Source organism: Typopeltis vanoorti, chromosome 16 (genome assembly GCF_054136105.1).
Source record: "Typopeltis vanoorti isolate ZY-2024b chromosome 16, IOZ_Tvanoo_1.0, whole genome shotgun sequence".
In the NCBI taxonomy this organism is placed as follows: domain Eukaryota; kingdom Metazoa; phylum Arthropoda; class Arachnida; order Uropygi; family Thelyphonidae; genus Typopeltis; species Typopeltis vanoorti.
The window spans coordinates 113,501,660-113,527,817 of NC_143564.1; the positions used below are offsets into that span (position 1 = coordinate 113,501,660).

Consider the following 26,158-nt stretch of genomic DNA (forward strand, 5'->3'; position numbering starts at 1 on the left):
TGTCTATTTTTTCGGGTGATGATGTTAGAATTGTATCCCATTGCTCTTTGTATAGTTTGCTTCGAGAGAAAGCAGTAAATATAAGCTGTTCTAAATGTTCCATACAGTAGTTGCCTAAAACAAGAGATACAGGCAAATTCACTGCAGTTTCCTCAGTAAATTATTTTGGGTGAAAAATAAACTACAGTAGAACTCGGTTATAACGAATTCCACGGGACCACATATATTTGTTCATAATAACTGTTATTCATTATATCCAAGAGGGTCATAATTTGAGCGAATTAAAAATGTTTTCAGATTTTTCTCAGCATAGGTATATTGGATAACATAAATACATATGTGCATACATATAGAGAACAAAAATTTATTTTTAAAACTTCACATTTTTACATAAAAAATCATCAAGCGTGCTTTGCTTTCCACAAGATGCATATTTCATACGTTTGAAATTGTTCCTTATACCACTAAGATGCTTGAATGTGTCGTCTGAATTTATAGATAGCGATTCCATAAATCTTGTTAAAATATATAAAGCACTTTCTGCTTCACACCAGGTAACGATTTTCTCATCATTGCCATTTTCTTCCTCAGAGTCACTACTACTATTATCTTCTTCTGGTGTATGAGAGATTTTCTTTAAGATGTCAGCGTCTGTCGGTATACTCGAAATTGCAATGCCATTATCAATGTCTGCGCATGTTTCAAAATTGTTCAAGTTTTGCACTTTTAATGACGCTGATAACGGCAAGTTATCCTCTTCATCTTCTTCAGATTTGCACTCGTATTCCGCAAGACCGGCTTTCTTAAAATAGTTTTGTATCGTAGACGACACCAAATTCCAATCATCACTCATTAAACGTATCGCGTGAAGTACACTGATCGAGTCATAAGCATAAGCATTTTCCCCAGATTTTTCTCTGCGGTCTATCAGTTCCAAGACTAACAGACGACGGATTTAAAACATCTAATTACACCTTGATCAAGTGGTTGCAAGACAGATGTCACATTCGGTGGCAAAAAAACAAGTTTTATGTTTGTTAAATTAGCCACTACAGGATGGGCAGGACAGTTGTCTATCAATAACAAAATTTTCCGGTTTTCACTGTGAAGATTTTTATCCCACTTGCGAATTTCATTTTCGAAAATTGAAGATGTCATCCAGGCCTTCTTATTTGCTGTACAGTCAACTGGAAGTTTCTTTATGTTTTTAAAGCATCTAGGCTTTGCCGATTTTCCAATTACAAGAAGCTTTCTTTTATCGCTACCAGTCATGTTCGCACAAACTAAAACTGTGAGTCTATATTTGATAAGTTTTCCGCCAATGCACTTTTCATTTTTAAATTAAAAAGCTTTATTGGGCATTAAATTATAAAAAAAAAAAAAACCCTGCTTCATCTGCATTATAAATGTTGTTGTATCCATACCTTCGTTTGATGTCCGGCCATACATTCTTAATCCAGTCAGAAACAACGTTTTTGTCAATGGACAATGCCTTGCCACTTACTTTTGCGTAGACAATATTGTTTCTGTTCTTAAAGCGATCAATCCGCCCATTGTTGCATTTAAAATCGCTATAACCAAGTTGAACAGCAAATTTTTCGGCTTGAACTTTCAAAATTGGTCCGCTAATAGGCAAGCCAGTGGTTCTTTGCACATTAAACCACGAAAAAAGTGCCTCGTCAGCGTCACTTTTATTACACTTTTTAAGTTTCTTACACTTAGATAAATTGTTTTCAAAAGCTTTCAGAGTCAACTCGCGATTCTTCCAAATTGTTGATATTGTAGATGGGGACAAACCACACTTCTTTGCTACTGTCAGATTTGATTGGCCACTTTCCACCTCCCGTATAATTTCTACTTTTTCAGAAACTGATAAAATTTTCCGTTTGACTCCCAACATTTTTCCACAACCAGAAAATGCGTACGTACAAAATGTCAGTAAAGGAACGACTAACGTGTATTATTCGTTCGTTATTCCCATGAAATGAATTTGTAATAAACATGAAATACATGCATTAAATCAAATGCAATTCAAATATACCTTCAAAATTATTCGTTATAAACGTGAATTCGCTGTAACCGTGATCGTTATAACCGAGTTCTACTGTATATGAAGTATTCTGTATGGCTTCAACATGCTGATAATATTTTAACAGTTTGGAACTCTCTGCTTCAAAAGCAAGTGCAGAGAGGGTATGCTGAAAAGTTCACAAAAGCAAGTGTCAGAAGTGTGAGTTGGGTCAAAAGCAGTTGTGCAAGTACATAAGCACTGTGACACTGCAGCACCCCCAAGGAAAAAATGAAAAAATTAAATTTTGTTTGTATTTATAAATAATAACAATGCTTACAACATTATATAAATGCAATACAACATGTTAAAGGTTACAGCTTATGTTTTGACATTGATTGAATAGTTAATAATTGGAATTGTTTGATTAACACTTTAGATTACGAAACAAATGCACTGCGATCTAATGCCGATATTCGTTTGCGCTTGTCATTGCATGTTACGTCATTCCCACACTGCTCAAATGGCAGTGTATCTTTAGTATGCTTACGCACGTTATTTCTGTGAGATATGGAACATTTATTATTGGTGCATGGTGAGCTATTTTTTGTAAATCTTATTTTATTTTGTTAAATTAACATATAATTATTTATTTATTATAGATAAAAGGCTGAATTATGACGAGTATCACTGTTGAAAATATGAAAAGAATTATATATTTTCATTGGTTTTGTGTAACGATAATTGCGATCTAACGTCGATATTAGTTTGCACTTGCACGTTACATCATACGATACATTGCGATTTGGGCAGTGTATCATATGCTTCCGCGTGTCATTTCTGTGAGATATGAAACGTTTATTATTGGGGCGTGTTCGTGGTGAACTATTTTTTGTAAATCTTATTTTATTTTGTTAAAATAACAATTATTTATTATAGATACAAGGCTGAATTATGACGAGTGTCACTGTTGAAAATATGAAAACAATTATATTTTTTCAATTATTGTTATATGAAACAAATGCACTGCGATCTAACACTGATATTCGTTTGCACTTGTCATTGCTATTGATATCAAACTTTTATTATTGGTGTTTGTTCATGGTGAAGATGAAATATTTTTAATAAAGCAATTTTTAATATGTAAATTTATTTATTAATAAATTCGTTAATGATTAGGGGGGGGAAGTTTTTTTTTTTTATTATTTATTTTTTTTTTTTTTATATGCAGCACCCCCACTTAAAATTTTCATCAACCACCACTGGTCAAAAGATTAAGGCATTACTCATAACAGGGAATAGGCATGAAAATGTATGGGATAGTGTAGTGAAAGATAGGACTGAGAAAGAAAGCAAAAGTGACAATCAAAATAATAATAGAATTATGAAAGAACGAAGAGTTGGCCATAGATATGACTTCTGCATTAAGTCACTACTGAAAAGTTCAGGATTCTTCATGCTAGTCTCCCACATATTTATGGCCTTCCTAAAATATACAAAGCTGGTTGTCCATTATGTTCAACAGCTGATTGCATAGGATCTCTCTTACTATTTGGCGATATATCTTTCAAGACCTACATAACTTTACTGAAAAAAACCACCTCTTATATCAAAAATAGTTTTGACTTCAACGAAAAAATTAAAGATCTTTTCAAGTGTCTGAAATGCTAGTATCCTTTGATGTAGTTTCACTGTTTACAAATATACCACTTCAAGAAAGTCTACAGCTTTTACAAACAGGTTTACCTGATGGCATTGTAAAATTATTCAAGTTTAATTTACTTGACATAATAAAATTTCAGCATATTGAGTAATGCAATGAGTGGTCATATATCATCTGCTTTGCCTGCTTATTTTATGGAACATTTAGATCAGTGGTCGCCAAAGTGGTCAATATAACATTGTTAGGGGTGGATAGAAAAATATAAGACATCATTGTATGGGTAATATTTAATTCGGTTACCTTTTTTTACTTTTCTTTTTTGATATTTCAATTACTTTCTTTTATTTATTTTGTTGGTGCTAGTTGGCCATTCCCCTCTCCCAATAACATTTAATTATTTAAGCTGGCAGAATTTATCTGCTAGTAATCTCATTTAAGATTATAACATTGCTATTAGCACAGTTGATATCTGTACTATATTTTTTCAGCCACATTATGGCAATAATTTCACAGTTGCATTTACTGGTAGAGTAGAATTGTTTTTATATCACAGAATTTTTTTTTTTTTCTATACTTCAAATCTTAGTTCCCTCAGAACATATGCAGAAGGAACAAGAGCATCAGCAGAACCTATCAAGACTGCATATACAAAGAGAGCAAAGCAGAGTTATTATTATTCGGGCCTCCATGGAGTCAAAAGACTCATCGCGGGAGGTCCTTCCAAAGAAACACAAAGTCTATCATGCCACTCCATAAACCCATTGATATCAAGTTCTACTAGATAGAATTCCACTCTATCTAGTAGAACTTGTCAAGACTGCATATACAAAGAGAGCAAAGCAGAATTATTATTATTCAGGCCTCTATCAAGTCAAAAGACTCATCGCGGGAGGTCTTGCCTAAGAAACACAAAGTCTATGAAGACTCATCGTGGGAGGTCCCTCCTAGGAAACACAAAGTCTATCACACCACTCCTTAAACTCGACCTCGCTCTCACCACTCTATCAGGCAATGCATTCCATGGTTTGACCCCTCCCCTCCATGCAAAGAAACCACTCCTCACCCTCTTGCTCACAGTTTCCTTTTGTAACTTCCAGGGATGGTCCCCTTTTCATCACTCCTTCCCACTGTTCAACCAAGCAAAAGAACTCCCCAGTGTCAACCCTGTAACCACGTCTCAACAGCTTAAAAGACTCAATCATATCATCTCTCCTTATATCCACCAAACTCTGCAGTCCACATTCCCTTAGCCGATCCTCATAACAAACATTGTACAGTCCTGAAACCATCTTTTATCTGCCATTGTACCCTTTCCACAGTTAATTTATCCCCTTCAAATCCTGGGGACCAAATTTGAGAACAATAGTCTAATTGTGGGTCTGATCAGGGTCTTATACAACAGAATGATAACTCTTATCTCTATAGGTCAGCGTCCTTCTCATTATTAGAGCAATCTCTGTGTTACCTTCACCACCTTTACAATATGTCCCCTAAATTTCGGGTTTCTATCAATCATCAACCCCAGATCTCTTGTCTCCCCTACTTCCTCCAGTATAGCTCCTCCCACAGAACATGCAGCATCTCATCGATGTGTCCCAAAACCTCAAGACCTCACATTTTGCTGCATTAACCCCCCCCCATTCATTTGCCCATCTGTCTAGCTTATTTAAATCCTCTTGCAGGGCTACCACATCTGCACTATTACTGATAACCCTTCCCAGCTTTGCATCATCCGCAAACAACTGAATATCCTGCAATCCACTGACAATGTGGATTGCAGGAGGATCTTCAGCTCCCTGTGGGACCCCACTTGTAACTCTCTGCCTTCTTGAAATTGCCCCACCATACACAACTCTCTGATGTCAGATCTTCCAATTCAAATGAGCACAGAAGGCACATTCACACAAACTATATTCATTAAAATCACAAAAAGCTTGTGAAATATATTGACCAAAAATAAGTTCAAAAGTTTCGAAACAGCTGGAACAACATTCTCCATTAACCAAGGAAACTAAAGGGTTTGACCTTTAGCAACCCTGCTTCAGGCCTCCAGTATTTAAAGTGCTATTTAAGTGACACATAAAAAATATTAGAGATCAATCACCCATGTAAAAACCTTCTCTGGTATTATTAGACTTTCATATCTAATTATTTAGAATAAATGATTACAATGCCATAAGATTTGAAATTATTCTTTAATAGCAAAGCCTCTTTTTAATCCTTAGACTTCTACATCATGCCAGCACTAACATTCTCTCCATTAACAACAGCAAAATCTGGTCTAAGTAAATATTTAACTTCTTTTTTACACCAACTTCCACAGCTGGATACTAACAATTATGAGTTATTTAACAACTAACGAAGTTCCAAAAATACCCTAACTGAAGGATCTTGCTTGAAGAATAGCATATAGTCACCTTCTATACTTTAACATTGGAGATCCAAACTGTGAGATTTGTTACTGTTATAGACTGGAAACAGTAGAACATGCATTCCCAACTGCCCTTTTGTTCTGCACATATGGAACAGATTATGTAATGTGCTGGGTATTTCATTACTCACTGCAGAATTATTTTTTTTTTTTTTTTTGCAATATTCCCCACCAGTTAGCAATGGAGAAATAATTTTGATATTTATAATTAATGAGAATGACATACAATGGGTTAAAATATGATTTAGGAAAAAACACAGTTTTGAAAACAAGACAACCAATATGACATGAATGCTTACAACATTAGATATGTAGACCAAACAATTTTATCAAAAGATGTTTAATTAACTACTAATATTTCGTTGAATTTCAAATCAGCATCATCAGAGTACAACACAGCTAGTATATGCAACAGTAAGTGTAATAATAATTGTAATGGACAAAAGATCTAAAGTCGTATTTTGGCACCTTCTAATGTTGTTTTAAAAAAAAAAACATTAGAGCTATGTGGAAGTTGTTCTTACAATAACAGTCTCCCAAATTTTTGGCAAATTAATGCAACCATATTTCTTCAGGTTAGGAGAATTCTTCAGAGCCGTGGATGACTCAAAAAATAATCTTTCAGATTTATAACGACTTCTAAATAGCACATTATTTTTCTTCCATCTAATCCTGAGTGAAGGGGTATCCAATGCGTGGTCTGCTAGTCCTGATTTGCCATAGTAATATAGTGAATATATTTTTTATGTTCTTCCAGGCAGATCTTAACTGATTTTCCTGTTTGCCCATAGTAGGTTAAGAGTTGCTAATTTAACTAGCGTCTGTGATCCGCTCACAAAAGGATAAATTTCACCCTCTAGAACACACCCTTAAGCATATGAAGTTCCCTGTGACTGTGACTTGGCCTACTATGGACATATTACAATTATTACAATTATTGTTTCATTTACTCACTGTCACGTATACTAGCTGCTCTGATGATGCTGATTTGAAATTCAGCGAAATATAAGCAGTTAATAAAACATCTTTTGATAAAATTATTTGGTGTTGTTAATACTGTTAAAAATAAGTAGTGAATAACCATAAACACCTAAGCTTATCTGTTAGATTAGATATGTGTTTACCTTATGTGTTGACAGTTAATAAATTTTTAACAGTTTAATTAAAAACACAAAATAATAATAAGAAAATAAATAATATATTTATCAACTTAGTTGCTAAATTTTGCTGGTGTTATACCCAACATCTTCAGAGCACAGAGTATGTCAAAGTACACAAACAGCAAGAATTAGATTTGTTGCTTTTAATCATAAAAACAAATGCCTCCCAGATTTTTGGTAAATTGATACAGCCATACTTGTCGAGGTTTGGGGAATATTTAAAAGCTGCTGCTGATTCCAAAAACAATCCCTCCAACTTCACCTGTAATGACTTCTGTGGTTTTTTTTTTTTTTTCATTGAGGCTTGAGGCAAGCCCTTCCTGTTTGTCCATAGTAAGCCAGTGTAAAATCTCACACAATAAGTTAATTTAGTTAACTTATTGAGCTCGGTTTTACAAGGGTGTCAAATCAAAATATTATAGAAAATATGATGTATTATTTTCCATTGAATGTAAATTAATTATTTTGTATAATGTATTCGATATTACCTATGTAACTATCGTCTTTGAAAATAGAGGAAAGGGATTATACCTTATTATTAGACATAATACAGACATAATACACTCAGTATAGTGAGTCAGCAAAAAATATAAAAGAAAGGATATTAACCTGGCCAGATTACGGAAGAAATAAGATAATCACATTAGAAAGGAAAGGTTTGCAACAACTTGTCAACATTTAGGCACCTAAAACAAAGACTATCGGCAAGAAAGAACCCAAGCGATGTCATCGCACCGGAGGGAGATCGCGGACACTTCGCAGTCGAAACAAAGAATGAGGATTTTTTTTACGGGGCTGAAAGAAAAGAAAAAAGGGAGAAGGAGAAGAAACAATGATTAGGAGCTCATGGCTGGAAGTTTGGTAGCTCGCACCTCATGACCTGGAGAGTATACTCATTGTTTATCATTGGAGTTTTGTCGACAGTGAGTCTCCCTGAAGTTCTCTGGGGTGATTTCCAAGGAACATCTGCCAATGTATCTTGCCATATAGCAGACTGCACTGCCTGCAATCTCAAGCACAACTGACTGGATTCCAATTGATGGATAAACGCCAAAAGCAAAATCAGAGTCTCTCCAGTTACCTACTAGTGTAATCAACAGGTAGCTGTCAGCTGAGGAAGAAAAGGAAGAAAGAAGGAAGGAAATTGTTTGCTACTTGGGCCAGAACAACCACAACAGTATACAGAGTATAGAAACGTCCAAGTTAAAGAAGTATACAGATCAAGGCAAAGATATAAGATGTCCCGATGGAAACTTTGTTCGTAGTAAAGGACTGTTGATAAAGAAAAAGCTGAGTGAGTAAGCACATCATATCGATGTTTCTTGGATTTTAGATATGTAAAATTGTATGTATATGGTAAACAAGAGCCTATGCTAAATTTTATAAATTACTGAGTAGCGTGTTAGAGTGGCATATAGGCAGAGGTGTATGTTATACTTGTGCAAAGTATTTTCTGAAGTTAGCTGTACTAGGAGAAACAGTTATTCCCCATTACTTGTCTAGTTTGTAATCACAATTTTCTAGTTAGAATAAATGCTTTGTTAAACAACAATTTGATCTGATCATTGTTAATGCACTATCTTAAAAAAAAGTATGGACCTGTGTGTGTTAATTAGATATTACCATGCCTTGCTATGTGGTTAAGAGTAATTTGACTAGATATTGCCTTTATTCCATTTTTATAATTCCCCATTCTCTATTATTCTGTCTGACTGATGCAGTCATGAATCAAATAAATTTGTCAAACCAAAGAGTGTGAGAAATTAAATATACTGCAATCATATAGCCAGCGATAGCTAGAATTAGAGTCTACTTTATATGCGGTAGGAACAAAGGGCAAGAGCAGAAAAATATGGGAGCTTTGTGAACTAAACACATCGTAAACAGAATTTTCTTTAAACTGGTGTAGTCAAAAGAATGATAACGTAAGAAAATATAAGAACAAAGGCTTAAGGCTAAACAGCAAATAATTTACAATCATTTAGTGAACTGATGAGGGTTGATAGTTTGATATACACAGTTAAATGTGTTGTGGAGCTTATATTTATTAAACACTCTGGATATCTTTTCAGATGTGTTCTGAACATAAGGGATAGTAATTGTTTTGATGTAGTCCTGTGTATTAAGGAAAATGGGAGAGGGCAGCATTTAGTATTTCATCTATTTTTAGAAGATAACGATCACTAGCTAAAATCTGTGACGAAGGTAGCCGAGTTCAGAAATACGAATGGTATCATAGGAACAGACAACCAAATAGCTTTAGCTGAGTGTGCTGGTGTTTTTAGGATTGATTTATTCAGATTTATGGTCAAAACAACTCAGGCTATAAGGTCAGTGTATTATGTCTGTTAATTGCATGTGTTCCAATGGTCAGTTTGTCTGCTTTGCAGGATGAAAAACCTGAGTTTCAAGGAGGAAAAACTCTGCCACCCACGTACAAGACCAACTAACTCACCCTCAGTTGAAAAGCCCTAATAAAGGTTCTTTGAGTTCTAGATAGGATTTGAATCCAGGTCTTGTGAATCAAAGAGCATTGTTGAAACCAACTGAGCTACAGAGGCTCAACATGCTTTTAGGATAACAATGTTGGGCTGGATAATGGTGTGATCATGTAAATATCTTCCAGTGTGTGCAGCTTTTATAAATAGAAAAAGATAATGAACCATTTGAAAGGAGTGTGACTAGAGCGTAAAGGAATGTTATATCAATACTTTTTTGTCATCATAACATCTAGCTTATTTTTTTTAAAAAAAACATCATCTGTAACAATATTTATGTAAAGTCATGATACAGTTTAATGGAATAATTACAGCATCAAAAGAAATAATTAAACAGCAAGTTTAATCTTTTCATCTTTTTGTCTGTCATAGAGACACCTTCAGGAATACGATAACGTTTAGTTTGTAATAACACAAACCAAAAACACACAAGAAACAATGAGTGAAAAAAGGAAATTAGACTCCTTGTTCTTGCAACTTATATTATTATTATTATTACGTGACACCTCCAGGGAGTCCAAAGACTCAGCAAGGGGGGAGCATCTACTCTACAGCTCTCTGTCTCCACCACTCAATCCAACGCCATCTACTGCCCACTACTACTATTTCCACAAACATCCATGCCCATGACTGGATTCGAACCTGCAGCCTTTTGGCTGGAGAGCAGACACACTAACCACTCGACCGACCAGGCTGGCAATTATGGTCCAACTGGGATATCTGCTAACATCTTCCTAGAAGAACATTAAAATTATCCACTGCCACAACTATTGTCAGTCATGCCTTACACAAAATCAGATGGAAGAAAGCTATCATACTCCACCACAGTAAATGCAAATTCAACTCTTTTTGGAATCCTTTGCAGATGTAAAGAACCAGCCTAATCTAAATAAATATAGTTGTATTAAACTAATTCTTAGGTCTCCCATCCAACATTTAAGGCTTGCCAACCTATAGAGTGTGTCCCTCACACAACTTTAGTCTTCATTTAGTCTACTTTCATTTCTTCCACTTATTGTTCCTTGTGTGTGTGTGTTATTAACACACACAATTAATTTTAATACTATATTCCTGGAGATGTCTCTGTGACAGAGATGAAACATTGAAATGATTAAACTTGCTGTTTAATTATTTCGCTTTGTGCTGTTATTCCATTAAACTGTATCACGAGTGTAAACTAGCACCTATGCCTAAACTAATTTATGTGAAGTAGATTGATTGATACCTTGGGTGAGTAAAATTTTTAACTGGCAAGTATATTTAAATTGTATTTTTGGAGCCCTGGTTCTGTGTATTAGTGGTGGTGTGGAGGACATAGTATTTTATGTCTTCTTTTTAATTATAACCATTGGCTGTTTCAGACAGCTACACTGAGTGCTTATTCTCTGAGTGTCTTATATAGAAATTGGCCAAAGGTTTTTAGTCTCTGTGGTACACAGATGATGTGTTTGCTATTTGGCCACATAGTCCAGATGCATTAGATATAATTTTAAGTGTACTTAAAGAAGTTGGCACTCAAGAAAAGATTCAAAATGTACACCACAGCAAAAATCATCATAACTCAGTTTGTGTTTTATTTTGTTTATTGTCATAATGAAGGGTGAATTTATAAAAGTTATCCATAAACAATAATTTAATACAAAAGACAAATAATAAAATTCATGAAAACAAGAAAGCAGGTAGCACTCAGTGTGTGGCCAGACAATCTTTTCACGATGCACTTGGTCACATGATTGGATCTTTGACGTGTCTTTGTAAGATTATTGTATTTTTTTTAAGAAAAAATAACAGTCTTAAAAGACATTTTCATTATAAAAAATTTCAAGTATTTAGCACTAAGCTAATTCATGTTGTGAGCTGTGAAAATAAGGATAATACTATATTACAATTGTGCACCTACTTGAAGGGCTGAAAGAATAAGAGGTATAGATGTACTACAGTATTTAACTAGATTGTTCAAATTTTAATATTTGTGTTTATAAAGGATTTGTGTTTTTGTGTTTATTATCAGTTTATTTTGTTAATCAAATTATGAGAAAAGCAAAAAAAAAAAAAAAAATTTTTTTTTTTAAATAATAGACTATTACATATCTCATGCTTACTACATTATACGAGTAAGGTTAATACTGAATTAAATGAATGCATCAATTTGATTATAAAATTTATTTATTGGAAATAATTGTAATTTAATTTAAATGTATTCATAATACGAATACACTTTTCTCATGCACTTCCGGTGTGCAAGATTTACTGTTTTCAAGTAAAGCACTGTAACTATAACATGCAATAGTGATTCAATTTTCGTTTCGTGACAAATGAAAACAAAGTGTGATATATTAGCATCTCTATTAGTATCTAGTAGTAGAGAAGTTGGTAAGAGCTTGCATACAGAAATGGGTAGACAAGCATTCTATACCATGCAGGGAACAGCATGGGTTTACTAAAGGAAGGTCATGTTTTAGCAATTTGCTCATAATTTATAACAATGTTACAGCCGAGTTGGATAAAGGGAATGGATACACTATGATAATGTTGGATTTTTCTAAGGCATTTGATAGGATACTACACGATAGGCTGTTGTGTAAACTGGAGAATATGGGACTAAAACATAATCTATTGACTTGGATCAGAGTACGGTTGACAGACATATCAAAAAGTGGTATACAGTGGATGTAAATCTGCCAGATTTAAAGTAACCAGTGGTGTACCTCAGGGTTCAGTCCTTGGGCCATTATTGTTCAATCTATACATTAATGACATCAAGCAGGGTCTATCATCAGATTTGCAATTGTTTTCTGATGATGCAAAGATAGGTAGGGCAATCAGGGATGCTACTGATATTCAGAAATTACAAAATGATTTGAATAGACTGGAAATCTGGGCTAACGAAAATCGCTGTCAGTTTAATGTTAGTAAGTGTAAAGTTATGCACTTTGGCATGATTAGAGTTCCAGCGGCATATTATATTAGCAGTTATGCTACAAGAAACTGAAGAGGCAAGAGATCTTGGTGTATTGATGGATAAGAATTTAAAGTTCAAAGGTCATATAGCAAAAGTTGCAAATACAACTCAGAGGATAATTGGTATGTTGAAGCAAACCTTGATATGTAAGGATAAAGAAGTAATTTTGCCTCTTTATAAGGCTTTGATAAGACCACACTTGCATTACTGTGCACAGATTTGGTCTCCCAGGTTCCAAAGGGATAAAGAAACTGTGGAAAGAGTGCAAAGAAGAGTTACAAAGATTATATCCGGATTATGATGGGATTTAGATTATGCAGACAGATTGCGAGTATGTGGATTACAGACTCTGGTTAACAGGAGAAAGAGGGGTGATATGATAGAGGTCTATAAACTTTTGAATGGGTGTTATAGCATTTCAACTGATGAAATTTTTCGTTATATGGAAGGTGGGGAGAGAACACGGGTACATCCATGAAAGTTAAGGTTGTTCTCAGTCAAGAAAGGGTTAAGAGCTAGGTTTTTCTCCCAGAGAGTAGTGAGTGAGTGGAATAATTTGCCCTTACGGATAGTGAGTGCATCTAGTGTGAATGAATTCAAGGGTATGATAGCTGGATTGGGTAATTTACAACCTCCCTCGATGAGTCCTTGACTCCCTGGAGGTCTTGGATAATGATAATAATGATAATAATAATATAGTGGTGCATGCATGAAGTAAAAAGAACACTGTAATACTGCTGAGAGAAAAATGAAAGGGATTTTTGGAATAAGCAAATATCTATGAAGGCTTTTATACAGAAAGAAAACGTTTAAAAGTTATCAAAAAACTTTTTAATGTCTGTTCATTTTTTCATCTTTCATATAGAAAGAAAAATAAAGTTCTAAACATTAAATAAGATTGAAGTACAGAAGGTGAAAATGACTGTTTTATGTTATGACTTTCAGAGGAAACTAGCAACTAAAATTGCAAGTATTTTTGTGATTCTTTAAAAGGGGAGCACTGTAATGTTTCAATTAAGGCTTTCGATCCAGAATTTTTTTTTCCAACTCTCGGAAAATAAAACTTCTCTAATAAATTCATTGGTACTCAGCCATGATAGAAAACTCGACAATCAATGAGATGATATTTTAAAAGAAATAAGAAAATAATATATTTTGAATGCATTTAGAATGAGGCTGAAAAGTCACTCACCACTTGTCTCTGATAACTCACCTGTCGTGAGTGGATTTGTGTTGCCCTGCACAGAACCACAGCCAAACTGTTACAATTTTTTGAATAAAAAGAAAGCCATATGTAGCAATCTTACAAAAACAGAATTAGCAGCAGTCAAGTCATTAAAAGCTAATCAGGATATAATTGTAACAAAATTGGATAAAGATAACGCCACTGTATCCTTAACAAATTAACTTACATTTATCAGATGAATCAACTAGTTTCCAATAACAGCACTTATCAACTTGTGAACTATAATCTAACTATCAGGAATAAGGAAAAAAACTTGAAATTATTTAGTGTCACTTCTTGGCCATTAAACACTGTTAAAAAACTATTATCTCATTATTACCATTCTCCCAGAATATATGGTCTTCCCAAAGTGAACAAACATAATATTCCGCTTTGGCCAAAAGTTAAGGATACAGACAGCCCAAATTATCACCTAGCCAAAAATACTCAAAGAGTTGATAGGTCATTCCCCCTTCTATATAAAGAAGGCACAACGCTTCATAAACAAAATTAAAAACATAACAGTAAAGATGATTTATTAGTCAGTTTTGACATTTCTGCCATTTTCATAGATGCCCCAATCAGTGACACAATTCTTCTCTTACAAAACAAATTTCTGCCCAACATTACGGTTCTCTTTGCCCACATAACACATTCTGGTCGATTCGTGTGGCAAAATAATTTTTACCTACAAAAAGAAGATACAGCTATGGACTCACCACTATCCCCCCCTCCCAATTGCTAACTTTTATTGGAAACTTTTGAGCAACATGCTCTAGATTCCTTTAAAACCTACAGTTCGGCTCAGATATGTTGACGATGTTTTCATTATCTGCCCACATGGCCACCAAACGTTAAACACCTTCCTCGGCCACCAAAACAAACAACATGAATGCATACAATTTACTACTGAAATTTAAAATCAGAACTCGCTTCCTTTCCTGATACACTGGTCACAAGTCTTCCCTCAGGCAGTGTATCCTTCACTGTCTACCACAGGCCTACAGATACAGGCCAATATATGCATGCTAACGCATTTCACCACCCTTCACAAAAATTTGGAATCATTAAGTCCTCAAAAACAGAGCTATAACAATTTACTCTAATGAACAGGCTCTTAAACAAGAATTACAAATTATCAGCAATCAATTTATAAATAATGGCTATAGCAAAAATACAATCAATAAAGTTCTTCACAAAACTTCATCAAAAAATACATGTAATATGAATTACAATAAAACCATAGCTATCCCAAGGGTTATCAGAAAAAATAAATAGAATTCTACACCATTATAATCTTAATGCCACTTTTAAACCGCCTAAAATTAAAAAACATATTGGTGAAACTGGACATACAATCCCTATCTGTAAAAAAGAACACAAACAACACATTATATTTAACAATTTCAGTGTAGCAGGTCGCTCAGAGTGATGTGCATTGTGGAATACTGAAACAACTGATGTGAAATAACAGCCTCTACAAACAAGTAGCTTAGTATGGCACACGCAAACTCCGTTTGCTTACACTTGGCGCAAGGATTAAAACAACAGGTGAAAACTATCTAAAACACAATCAAGCACTTAGAAAAATGCAAAATAAAAATCAAATGACATAACATTAATAAATAATCAGTTTTCCGAGTAACATTTTCTTAACAAATAATTTTTAAAAAGTGGCATTTTATTTCTACAGTCTAATCATCATCCTCAAATTCCTGGTATACACCCTCAAGGGGTACACAGGATATGATAGTACTACATGAAAAATTTACATCATTACTAACTTCCTATCTATAATTTTCCTCCAAATCAGTCTGTTACCTGTCAAGACTCCCACATTATCAGATCTCATATTTCTATCTTCTAAGGCACTTTTTATTGTATTAATCCACCTACATCTGGATCTTCCTCTGGGTCTTCTTCCTACCAACCTGGCAAAGAACACTTGTTTTTTGCTAAGCTTTCCTCTTCCATTCTGTTTAAGTGACCATACCATCTGAGATTAGCTCTGCTAACACATTCCTGGATGTTGACAATGTCAAGTTCTTTCCTAATATCCTCGTTTTTAATATGATATTGCCATTGATGCCATCTGTTCATGCCCCTAATCTTTTTCAGGACTCTCATATCTGCAGTCTCTAGTCTTTGGTCATGTGTTTTGCTTCTGACCAAGCTCTCAGTCTAATCATAGAAGTAAATATTTAAAAGTGATTCATTTTATTATTATTATTATTATTCGTGACACATCCAAAGAGTCTGAAGACTCATCATGGGAGGACATCCACTGTACAACTCTCCGTCTCCACTACTACACAGAACTTCTACTACCAGTCGCTACATCAACGCAATGTACCTGCCTTCCACATCAGTCGACATGATGCCGGATGAAAACGGACGGTCAGAACACCAGCTATGAGCGAGGACATCTTGTGTATGGTGAAAGATAACCCAGGTACAAGCATGCAATCTGCTGCCCGGAGCCTGGGTGTACATCAGAATAGTGTCTGGCGAGTACTGCATGAAGAAGGGCAACACCCCTATCACTTGCAGCGAGTGCAGGCATTGACAGCTGTTGATTATCCCCTGCACATGGATTTCACCCAGTGGTTTCTGCAGCAAAGTGTCGTACAGCCCGATTTCCCCGTTCATGTGCTCTTTACGGATGAATCAACTTTCTCACATGAAGGAGTAGTCAATGTCCATAATGCGCTTTGTGGGTGACCCAAAACCCCCATGGTACACGTCCACAGTCGAACCAGCAGCGGTTCGCCATCAATGTCTAGGCCGAGATTGTGCATGACTACTTAATTGGACCCTACCTACCAACTGCCAGACCGCCTCGATGGGCGAACGTACCGTATTTTTTTGCAACATGTTTTGCCAGAATTGCTTCAGGATGTTCAAGTCGCCATCCGCTCCTGTATGTGGGTCCAGCACGATGGGGCACCCGCCCATTTCAACTTAATGCCGCATTTGGGAACCGATGGATTGAGCGCGGTGGTCCCATCTCGTGGCCCCCCAGATTGCTTGATCTTTCTTGTCTCGATTTCTTTCTGTGGAGACATTTGAAGAGTATCGTGTACGAGATGCCCGTGCAGTCCGCGGAGGATCTGGTAGCCCAACTGTCCGTTGCAGCCGGCGATGTGCGCAACAAGCCCGGTGTTTTCGAGCAGGTACGCCAATCACTACTCCCCGTTGTGCACCGTGTATCAAAGTTGGTGGGTGGACGTTTGAGCATTTGTTGTAATGATCTCCAATAAATGTCTCTCTGGAAAGCTGTGTCTGTCCATTTCCGACTTCTCACTGCGTTTGCGGCCGCATACTCTATGACAAATATTGGAATTTAAAATTTAATTTATTAAATTTCATTTTATTATATTAAATTTTAGAAATTATTAAATTTCTAAAATGTAATTTAGAAACTCATCTTTTGTTTATAGATTACGAAAAAGCATTTGACAAAGTAAAAAGATATATACTGTTTGATATATTACAAAGAATAAATATACCTAATACAAAGATAATAAAATAAAAATAAATGAAAAGTTGTCTGAAAAACAATCTATAAACTCTATCTCCAACACTATTCAATATTTACATTAAAGAAATCTTAACATAGTGGAACACCTTACACAATCAAGGTATATTAATTTCCTGGAATAACAAAATAAATATGCTATTATTTGCAGATACAAATAATATCTGGTAGCCCAATCCCTTTTTTACTATAATTTATTATAGGCCTAATAAATAGAACACTTAACCCAAATATAGTACAAAAAGAAACATGCTTGAAAATATACAATACTTTAGCAGTGCCCATATTATTATATGGCAGTGAAATATGGGCAATAAACAAACAAGATAAACAAAGAATAAAAACAAGTGAAATGAGATTTATGAGAAGAACTGAAAAATAAACATTATTAGATCAAAAGGGGAATGAAGACATTTTAAAAGAACTAAAAACAAAATCAATAGAAGAAAACCTAAACAATTATAAACAAAAATGGATAGAACATGTAAACCGAATGACCGACACCCGATATCCTAAGCAAATACTAAAATATAAGCCAACTGGAAAGAGAAGGCAGGGTAGACTTCAAAAAAGGATATTGGATGGATAATGAGACCGGAACAGACCAATATAGTCTATACCTGTAATTAGCATTATGATGATAACTGGTACAATATTTAACAGCAAATACAATAAGTGCTCATGGACAGAAGCTAGATATATAGAAAATAATCTTAACAAATGCAGGTAACTGACTGGAGAATTCCTGTGATGCATATACCTTGCAAATATATTCTGGTATTCTGTAATAATGCTGCTGAGTATATGAAACAATAGGTCACTTTCTATTATATATATATAAAAAATAATATAAAATGCTTTATCACACATACCATCATCAATTTAGTTTCGTGACCAGTGTAAATCACCACCCCTGAAAAATAAAAGAAAAGAGAAGAGAAGAGAAATGAATACATAAGTCCCTTTTTACTATTATTAACTAATACTATAATAAGAAATGTTTTTAAAGAAATACGATAAACAGTTTATGAAAGACCATTCAAAATAATTACCTTTTATATACACATAATTATGAAATTATGATAAAATATGAAATTACATAAACAGAGAAGATAACACTAGAGGGTTCTGAGATAAGCAATAACAGACATAATGAAAAGAATGTTATGACACCATTAATACAAAGAGGAAATCAAAATGTACTATACAATACATTAATAACAGATTATCTTACAGTACACAATGCATATATCTTACAAACACACACAATAATGATTAGAAGATTATCACTCAACACAATTATGTCTTGGATAGTAACTTCAACAAGCAGAGAGAACACTATGATAATACAGTAAAATGAAGATTTCACTGCTAATTTTCTAAAAAGCATCTGTTTCCCAATTGTTTAATCATTTATTAGGTCTCTAATTTGATTGAATCTTACTTTTCTACATGCTTATTTTGTGCCTGGTTTTATGATTCTTTCAACTCGGTTTAAACTGTATCATCGTAACTTTATTTTTTAAGGAATTTACAATGTAGACTAATATATTAATTAACAATAAATTTAATTAATACTTCCAATATTTTGCAAATTCAAACTGCCATCATCAGGGAACAAAATATAATAAGATATTTGCATGCAGGCACTACACCAAGTAATGAAGATGATGCATATCAACTGAGAGTAAGCCTAAAATCCTACATAGGGCCCCCACCCCAGTGGGCTAAATTGGGAATCCTTGGCTGTTGTGCTGAAGTATAAAGGATGAGAGCTTCCCAAATTTGGGACAGTTTCATGCAACCAAATTTGTTGGGGACATTCTTCAAAGACATTCTTCTTTTATCTATGAAAGACTTTTCCTGGAAGTAGAAACAGATTCCAGGAAAAGTCTTTCATATTTATATTTGCTGCAATGGAGAAGAGTGGCTTTCTTCCATGGTATTCTATGGTGGGTGTCCAAAGCATGGTGAGCAAGTTCTGAGTGGCTGTGGTGATGGAAACAGATATAGTCCTTAAGTTCTGCAATTCTGATGTTGGATGTCCTGCCTGTTGTACCTATGATCTTCAACACAGATTCTATGTTATAACAGGATCAAACAAGTGAATATTAGTATCAAGAGTAGATTAAGAATGTTAGATTACTCCATAGATCAACAACATTTTTATTCTCAGAAAACTGAGGATAAAGATATTGTTGATGTATGAAGTAATTACTTTTGAGAGACTGCTAAATGAAATAAGCAGTGACATCATGGAAGTAGAAAACACTCAACAAAAATGCCATCTGAAATATATATCTGTACTTGAAGTAGAAAAAGTTATCACAAACATGAAATGTGGAAAGGCTGCTGGAGTAGATGATATTTACAAGAAATACTAAAATATGGAGGTATAAAAGGTTTACAGTGGCTACACTGCATAATTCATAAATTAAAGATACCAAGCAGATGAACTATTTTCAAGACTGGGGCAACTCGTATATAGAAGCTAATGACTTCACATCACTTGCCTTAGTATCCCATAATGCAAAGTACATATCCCTACAGGTATGTATAATTCTATACATTATGGGAAGGGCCAGTACCCAAACTAGTTTCCGTATGTTTAAGTGCGTGGATACCTCTTCCAAAAACTCGTAAAATCCCCCGGATCACCCAATAATGAGCGACCCGCAGGATCAGACTCAGTTGGCTCTATTTTGATCTCTCACCATAATTCATAAATTAAAGATACCAAGCACCTGAACTATTTTCAAGACTGAGGCAACTCGTATATAGAAGCTAATGACTTCACATCACTTGCCTTAGTATCCCATAATGCAAAATACATATCCTTACAAGTATGTATAATTCTATATATTATGGGAAGGGCCACTACCCAGACCAGTTTCCCTTAGTTTAAGTGTGGGGATACCTCTTCCAAAACTCGGAAAATCCCCCGGATCACCCAATAATGAGCGACCTACAGGATCAGAAACTCAGTTGGCTCTACATCGTGGCAGGCTCCCCTACCACCGAGCAGAGCCACTCATTTGCTCATTACAGCATTGCCATTCATTACACTACCCAGACCAGTTTCAACCTTTATTGAGGTCTCATTGGTAGGAGCCAGACCCAGAGGTGATGGTAACTGACAATTGACATTTATGACTTAAGGGGTGAAGCGAAAAGCTTTTCATATTCCCATTGTCTGTTACAGTCACAGTGAGGGAAAATATTAGGAACAGTTTGCTCACCCAGAATGAGCATGGAGATTATACATCACTAAAGGAAGTTAAAATGGCTTTTGTGTTTGAATGTATCCGTAGGCTCATAGGCTACAGCTTGCTGAACTAGATCATTGGGATGAGTGGACGTCTTTAGGAAGAACTTTGCAGCTAAAGTTTGTAGGAAGGAGAAGATATAAGGAATATTTGTATCTTGGCGAAGTTGATGATTTCTGACGAACCATGGGGCATTTAGGATCATTCTCAAGCATTTGTTCTGAACACGTTGCAATTTGATAATATTTGTAGTGGAGGTGTGGCTCCAGGCTGGAGAAGCATAAGTAACTATAGGACGAATCGTCAGCTGGTATAAAAGCAGTTTGATTCTGATATTTAGCTTGCTGTTTCTGTTTATTAGGGGGAAGATCTGAGTGATGGCTTTAGATGCCTTTGTACATGTAGCTTTGATGTGTTGATTAAAAGTTAATTTTTTGTCGAGGACGACACTTAAGTATTTTGTTTTCATCTGCCAGGGAATTTTGGTGTTGAATAATAAGAGGTCTCCTACAGGAGATATCGACCTTTTTGTGAAGAGAATAGCTGAACTTTTTAGGGGATTTACTTGCAGTCTCCATTTGGAGAACCATCTTTCTAATTTTAGAAGGTTTTCTTGAAGTTTTCTAGTAACAAAATGTGGTCAGAGAGATCTGACTAATAATGCTGTGTCATCTGCATACAGGGCCATGATGGATGACATTGGGTTGTGCAGGATATCAGATATGTATACAGAGAACAGCAATGGAGCCAGTAGTGATCCCTGTGGCACTCCCGGCCAAGATGGGTCGCTGAGATGAGGTAGTAGCGTTAATCTTGACTTGCATGGTCCTGTTTTGCAGATATGAACTAACTAAATGTGTCAATTTCATTCAGATACCAGCTGAGATAAATTTATGTAACAATCCAAAATGTCATATTTTGCCAAATGCTTTGGATAGGTCAAGGAAAACAGCTCCCGTGTATTGACGCCAGTTGTAGCTGGTAGTAATGTATTCCACTATTCTGTGGATTTGGTGAGTAGTACTGTGGTATTGCCGAAAACCGAACTGCTCTTTAGGAAGGATGTCTAGTTCATTTATTGAGGCTTGAAGACGTGCGAGGATGACCTTCTCTGCAATCTTGCCTAGGTTGGAGATGAGACTGATTGGACGATAATTTTGAAGAAGGTGAGGATCCTTGCCTGGCTTATGTATAGGAATGACATCGGCCAGTTTCCAGGTGGAAGGAAAATAGTGAAGACTTAGGATTGCATTTATAATTATGGTCAGGTGCACTACTGCTTTTTGGGGCAGATGTTTGATCACCCGATTAGTAATGCCGTCTGGCCCAGGAGCTTTTTTGTTCTTTAATTTTTTAATAATGTCATATAGCTCAGCAGGTGATGTTCGTGCAATATGGTCAGTGATGGTGTCAGGAAGTTTGAGTGAGTGTCAAACCTTGCTGTGAATCTTATATATGTGATCAAAGTCAAGGTTTTCATACGAAGGCCTGCATTGCTCCTCCAAATTGTTTGCTATAACTTCTGCTTTGTCTACATCTGTGTGAGAAAGGCCCTGGTCAGAGAATATTGGGGGAAGGAATCTGTCTTTGTTTCTGATATTTTTCAGTAGTTCCCAGATGGAGTGATCAATAGGTGAAATAGAGGCTAACTTTTCTTCCCATACTTGGTCTCTATGAGCTTTGAGTGCATCTCTTACTGCCCCATTTAGCCTGTTTAGAGCTGTTTTATCTTGTGGTGCACAAGTGTTACGGAATCTTTTCCTAGCTCTGTTTTTGTCTCTGATCAAGTTCATGATGTCTTCAGGCAAACGATCTGGCTTGCAGGCAGATTTGTAGGAGCTAGCTACCATTACAGCAGAATTAATTTGTTGTGTGAGATTTGTAACTGCAGTTTCTACTTCTTTTGTACATATGCGAGGAACAGGTTCAATATAATCCTTGAGTGCTGTTGACAGTCTTTCCCATGCCATGTAACCGTGAGAAGGAGGAGACAGGTATTCTTGTTTTCCCAGCTGTAGTAGAATTGGGTTGTGATCAGATGATAGTTCATCCATAGATATGATGCTGTATTGAAGTTTGATATCCTGCAGGATAGCTATATCCAGGATGTTAGCAGTGCCAAACATACTGAGATGAGTTGGTTCAGTGGGCAGGTGATAGTAAGGTTGAAGTAATGTACAAGTCATACTTTAATATACGAGTTCCCAAAAGGTGTCACACCTTATTATTAAGATACTCCGGATTAGAGAAAGTTGTTGGAAGTTTTTCCACTTGTTTATACTATAAAGTAAAGATACCAAGAAATTATATACTTGGTTTAATTCTTTATCCAAGTGTAAGCAAACAAGTTTGTGCCTGAACTATTTCAGGACTGGGGCAACTCGTATAAAAAAACTAATGACCTTCACATCACTCGCCTTAGTATCCCATAATGCAAAGCACATCACCTTGAGATTGTTGTTAGAAGTTTATCCACTTGGTTATTATAAGTTGCCGCAGTCCTGAAAATAGTTCAGCGAAAATTTTGTTTGCTTACACTAGGATAAAGGATTAAACCAAGCATATAATTTCTTGGTATCTTTAATTTATAGTATAACCAAGTGGAATTTCCAATTCTAAATCAGTCATGTGTAAGCGCTCACAATGTCTACCGTATGCAGCAAGGATGGCGGCAGCAAAAGCCCAATGACGAACGAGCACCACGTGTCTCGTCAGCACAGTGCTGCCGATCGCTGCCAACAAACCTATTATGTGCTGCAGCTGCAAAACTGGTGTCACAGACAGAAAAAAGGCATATTCTGCGAGGTTCTGTTGCCACTGGCTGCAAGCTTCCTGCACGAAGTTTTTGCACGGGGGGGGGGGGCACATCGAACAGAAGAACAACCAGCCATTCTTCTGTTCGATGTGCCACCCCCCCCTTCAGTATATCAACTTCTGAAAATAGGTAAACGTGTCGAAAACCTCGAACAGCACATCAATGCCTTAAATGACACTTTTACCTCCAAAATATGTGCAGTCGAAGCTAAGCTAGAACACATTGAAAACCAGCGTAACGCAAGCTCTACTTCGCCAGCGAAAGAACTTTGCGATCTAATCGCATCAACGGTAAACAACTTGATGGAGGCTAAACACAAAAAACTCAATGGCATCACTTTGAACTTCCCGATGGAAAACAGAAAATCATTACAAGTGGACATCAACAAACTAGCTGAAGAATGCAACATCAATCCTAAGAATATCGTCAGGTGCCATTGTTTCGGGCCTATAAATAAAAGGAAGAACGCAACAAACTTTTCGCACCTACTAAAAGTGACTTGCAACACGCTGACAAGCATATCAAAAATAATAACAGCAATCGACAACAAGTTCAAAGACACCTGTCCCCAATCGTGCATATATGTGCACAACCAGACTTATCATCTGCACAAAGGGAACAAAGATGCCAGCTTCAAAGACATTTTTCATCGAAGACAACTCGAAGAAAAAAGTCAAAATTATGACAACAATTGGACCATCGATTACAGACAAGATAAAATGGTGAAAAAACCAAGTGATGCCATTAGCAGCCACCATGGAGACCAGCATGCAGGCACCGCATAGGAAATGTGCAAGACCCATGCAGTCCAACATATGACTCACAAAACCCTACACATCCACATCAACATCGTTGGCCTAAACTCCAACCTGAATAGTGTCCACTACCACCTACAGTCTACCAAACCCCACCTACTCTTCCTGGCAGAAACTCAAATCCCCCCCCAGCACCACTTATATCAACCTTCCAAACTATTCACTCTTTAAAAACTTTCGTCCTAAGGGTAGTGTCTGTGCATACATCCGCTCTGACATACCTTGCCAGAGTGCACCCAACTTTGACCTTCTTTGGTTGAAAATATCCCTTCCCCACTCAGTCCAATTCATCTGCTGTCTCTATCGCTCCCCCAACACAACCAACCACAAACTCTGATCTCTTTAATTTCCTCTCCCTAAAAATCGACTTTCTCCAATCCCACTTTCCCAACAGCAAAATCATCCTTCTAGGAGATTTTAATCCACAATACTAGCTGGCTTTCCTCCTGTAGTTTTGTACAGATCTTGCAGGCAGAGATGCTGAAACATTTGCCATCACTAACATCCTTACACAACTTGTCCAGATGCCAACGAGAATACCAGATAACCCAAAACCACTCCACAAACACCCTAGATCTCTTCCTCACCAATGAGCCCTCCAAATACACAGTGAAAGTAGTGAGCAGCCTGGGCAATTTGGACCACAACCTAGTGCTCATCTCCTCCCCCATGCAACAACATTTACACAGATACTCCCATACAAGAGTAGTTTAGCACTATAACAGCGCCAAGTGGGACAGCCTCCACAACTTCTATGTCACATTCCCATGGTTGGACTATTGCTTCCGGCCTTCCAACCGAAAAATATGCACCAAGCTTATTACGAAAGTAATCCTCACTGGCATGAATACATACATTCCAAACAGCACTCTGAACTGACATTCCCTAACGAAACCCTGGTTCTCCAAAAGATGTGCCAAGGCTGTAGAGATGAAACACCAGACATACCACAACTGGCTGAAATCAAGAACGTCATCCTCTTTCAAAGCTTACACCGAAGCCAGTAATAGATGCGAAAAAAACAATCAACACTTCCAAAACAGAGTTCGAAAGAGCAAAAAGGAAGAAACTAGCTGCCTGTCCAAACGGCAGCCGAGCCTTTTGGTCTCTCGTCAAAGCAATTGGGTGTAATCCAACACTATTCCCACCCCTATCATACCCAGATGGCTCTACTGCATTATCTTCCTCTCTCTTCCATCATCTATGTGGATGATGATGAGGCCAAATGAACTCTTTTCACTTCTGTCTGTCCCGGGAGAGTCCGAACAATTCTGTCCAGTTTGGTGTCACTCGTTGTGATTTGGTTTTCAGGTCCTCTTTTATTGTGTCTATCCATCTAATTCTGGGCCATCTTTTGGATCTTTTACCTTCCACTGCTGTATTCAGGGCTTTAGATGGTAGTCTTTCAGTTCCCATTCTGATCACATGGCCAAACCATCGCAGTCTTCTTTCTTGGATTTTGTCTATTATTGTTATTTCTTGTTTTAGTCGTTTCCTTACATCTTCGTTTCTTAGTCGATCCAGCAGAGATACTCCAAGTAATCTTCTTAGCCAACCCATTTCATTAACTAATAATTTTTTCTCTTCAGCCTTTTTGAGATTCTAGCATTCACTTCCATAGGAGTATTGGGAGGACCATTTTTCATAGATTCTTACTTTTGTTACTTGTTTGATGTCTCTTGACTTCCATATTTTATTAAGTCATCCAAAAGTTTGGAATGCTTGACTGATTCGTCTGTTTATATCTTTTATAATTTCACCATTATACTCAATAACT

General features: G+C 36.2%; 1 protein-coding gene across 1 annotated transcript in view; it reads right to left on the reverse strand.

Moving 5' to 3' along the window:
* ATP8A (ATPase phospholipid transporting 8A1) overlaps positions 1–26,158 on the reverse strand; it is a 1,088,708-nt gene that overhangs the window by 788,241 nt on the left and 274,309 nt on the right. The window contains exon 10 of the mRNA XM_090406292.1: positions 18,358–18,398. Coding sequence (XP_090262418.1) covers positions 18,358–18,398 — 41 coding nt within the window. The remainder of the gene's footprint in view (positions 1–18,357; positions 18,399–26,158) is intronic.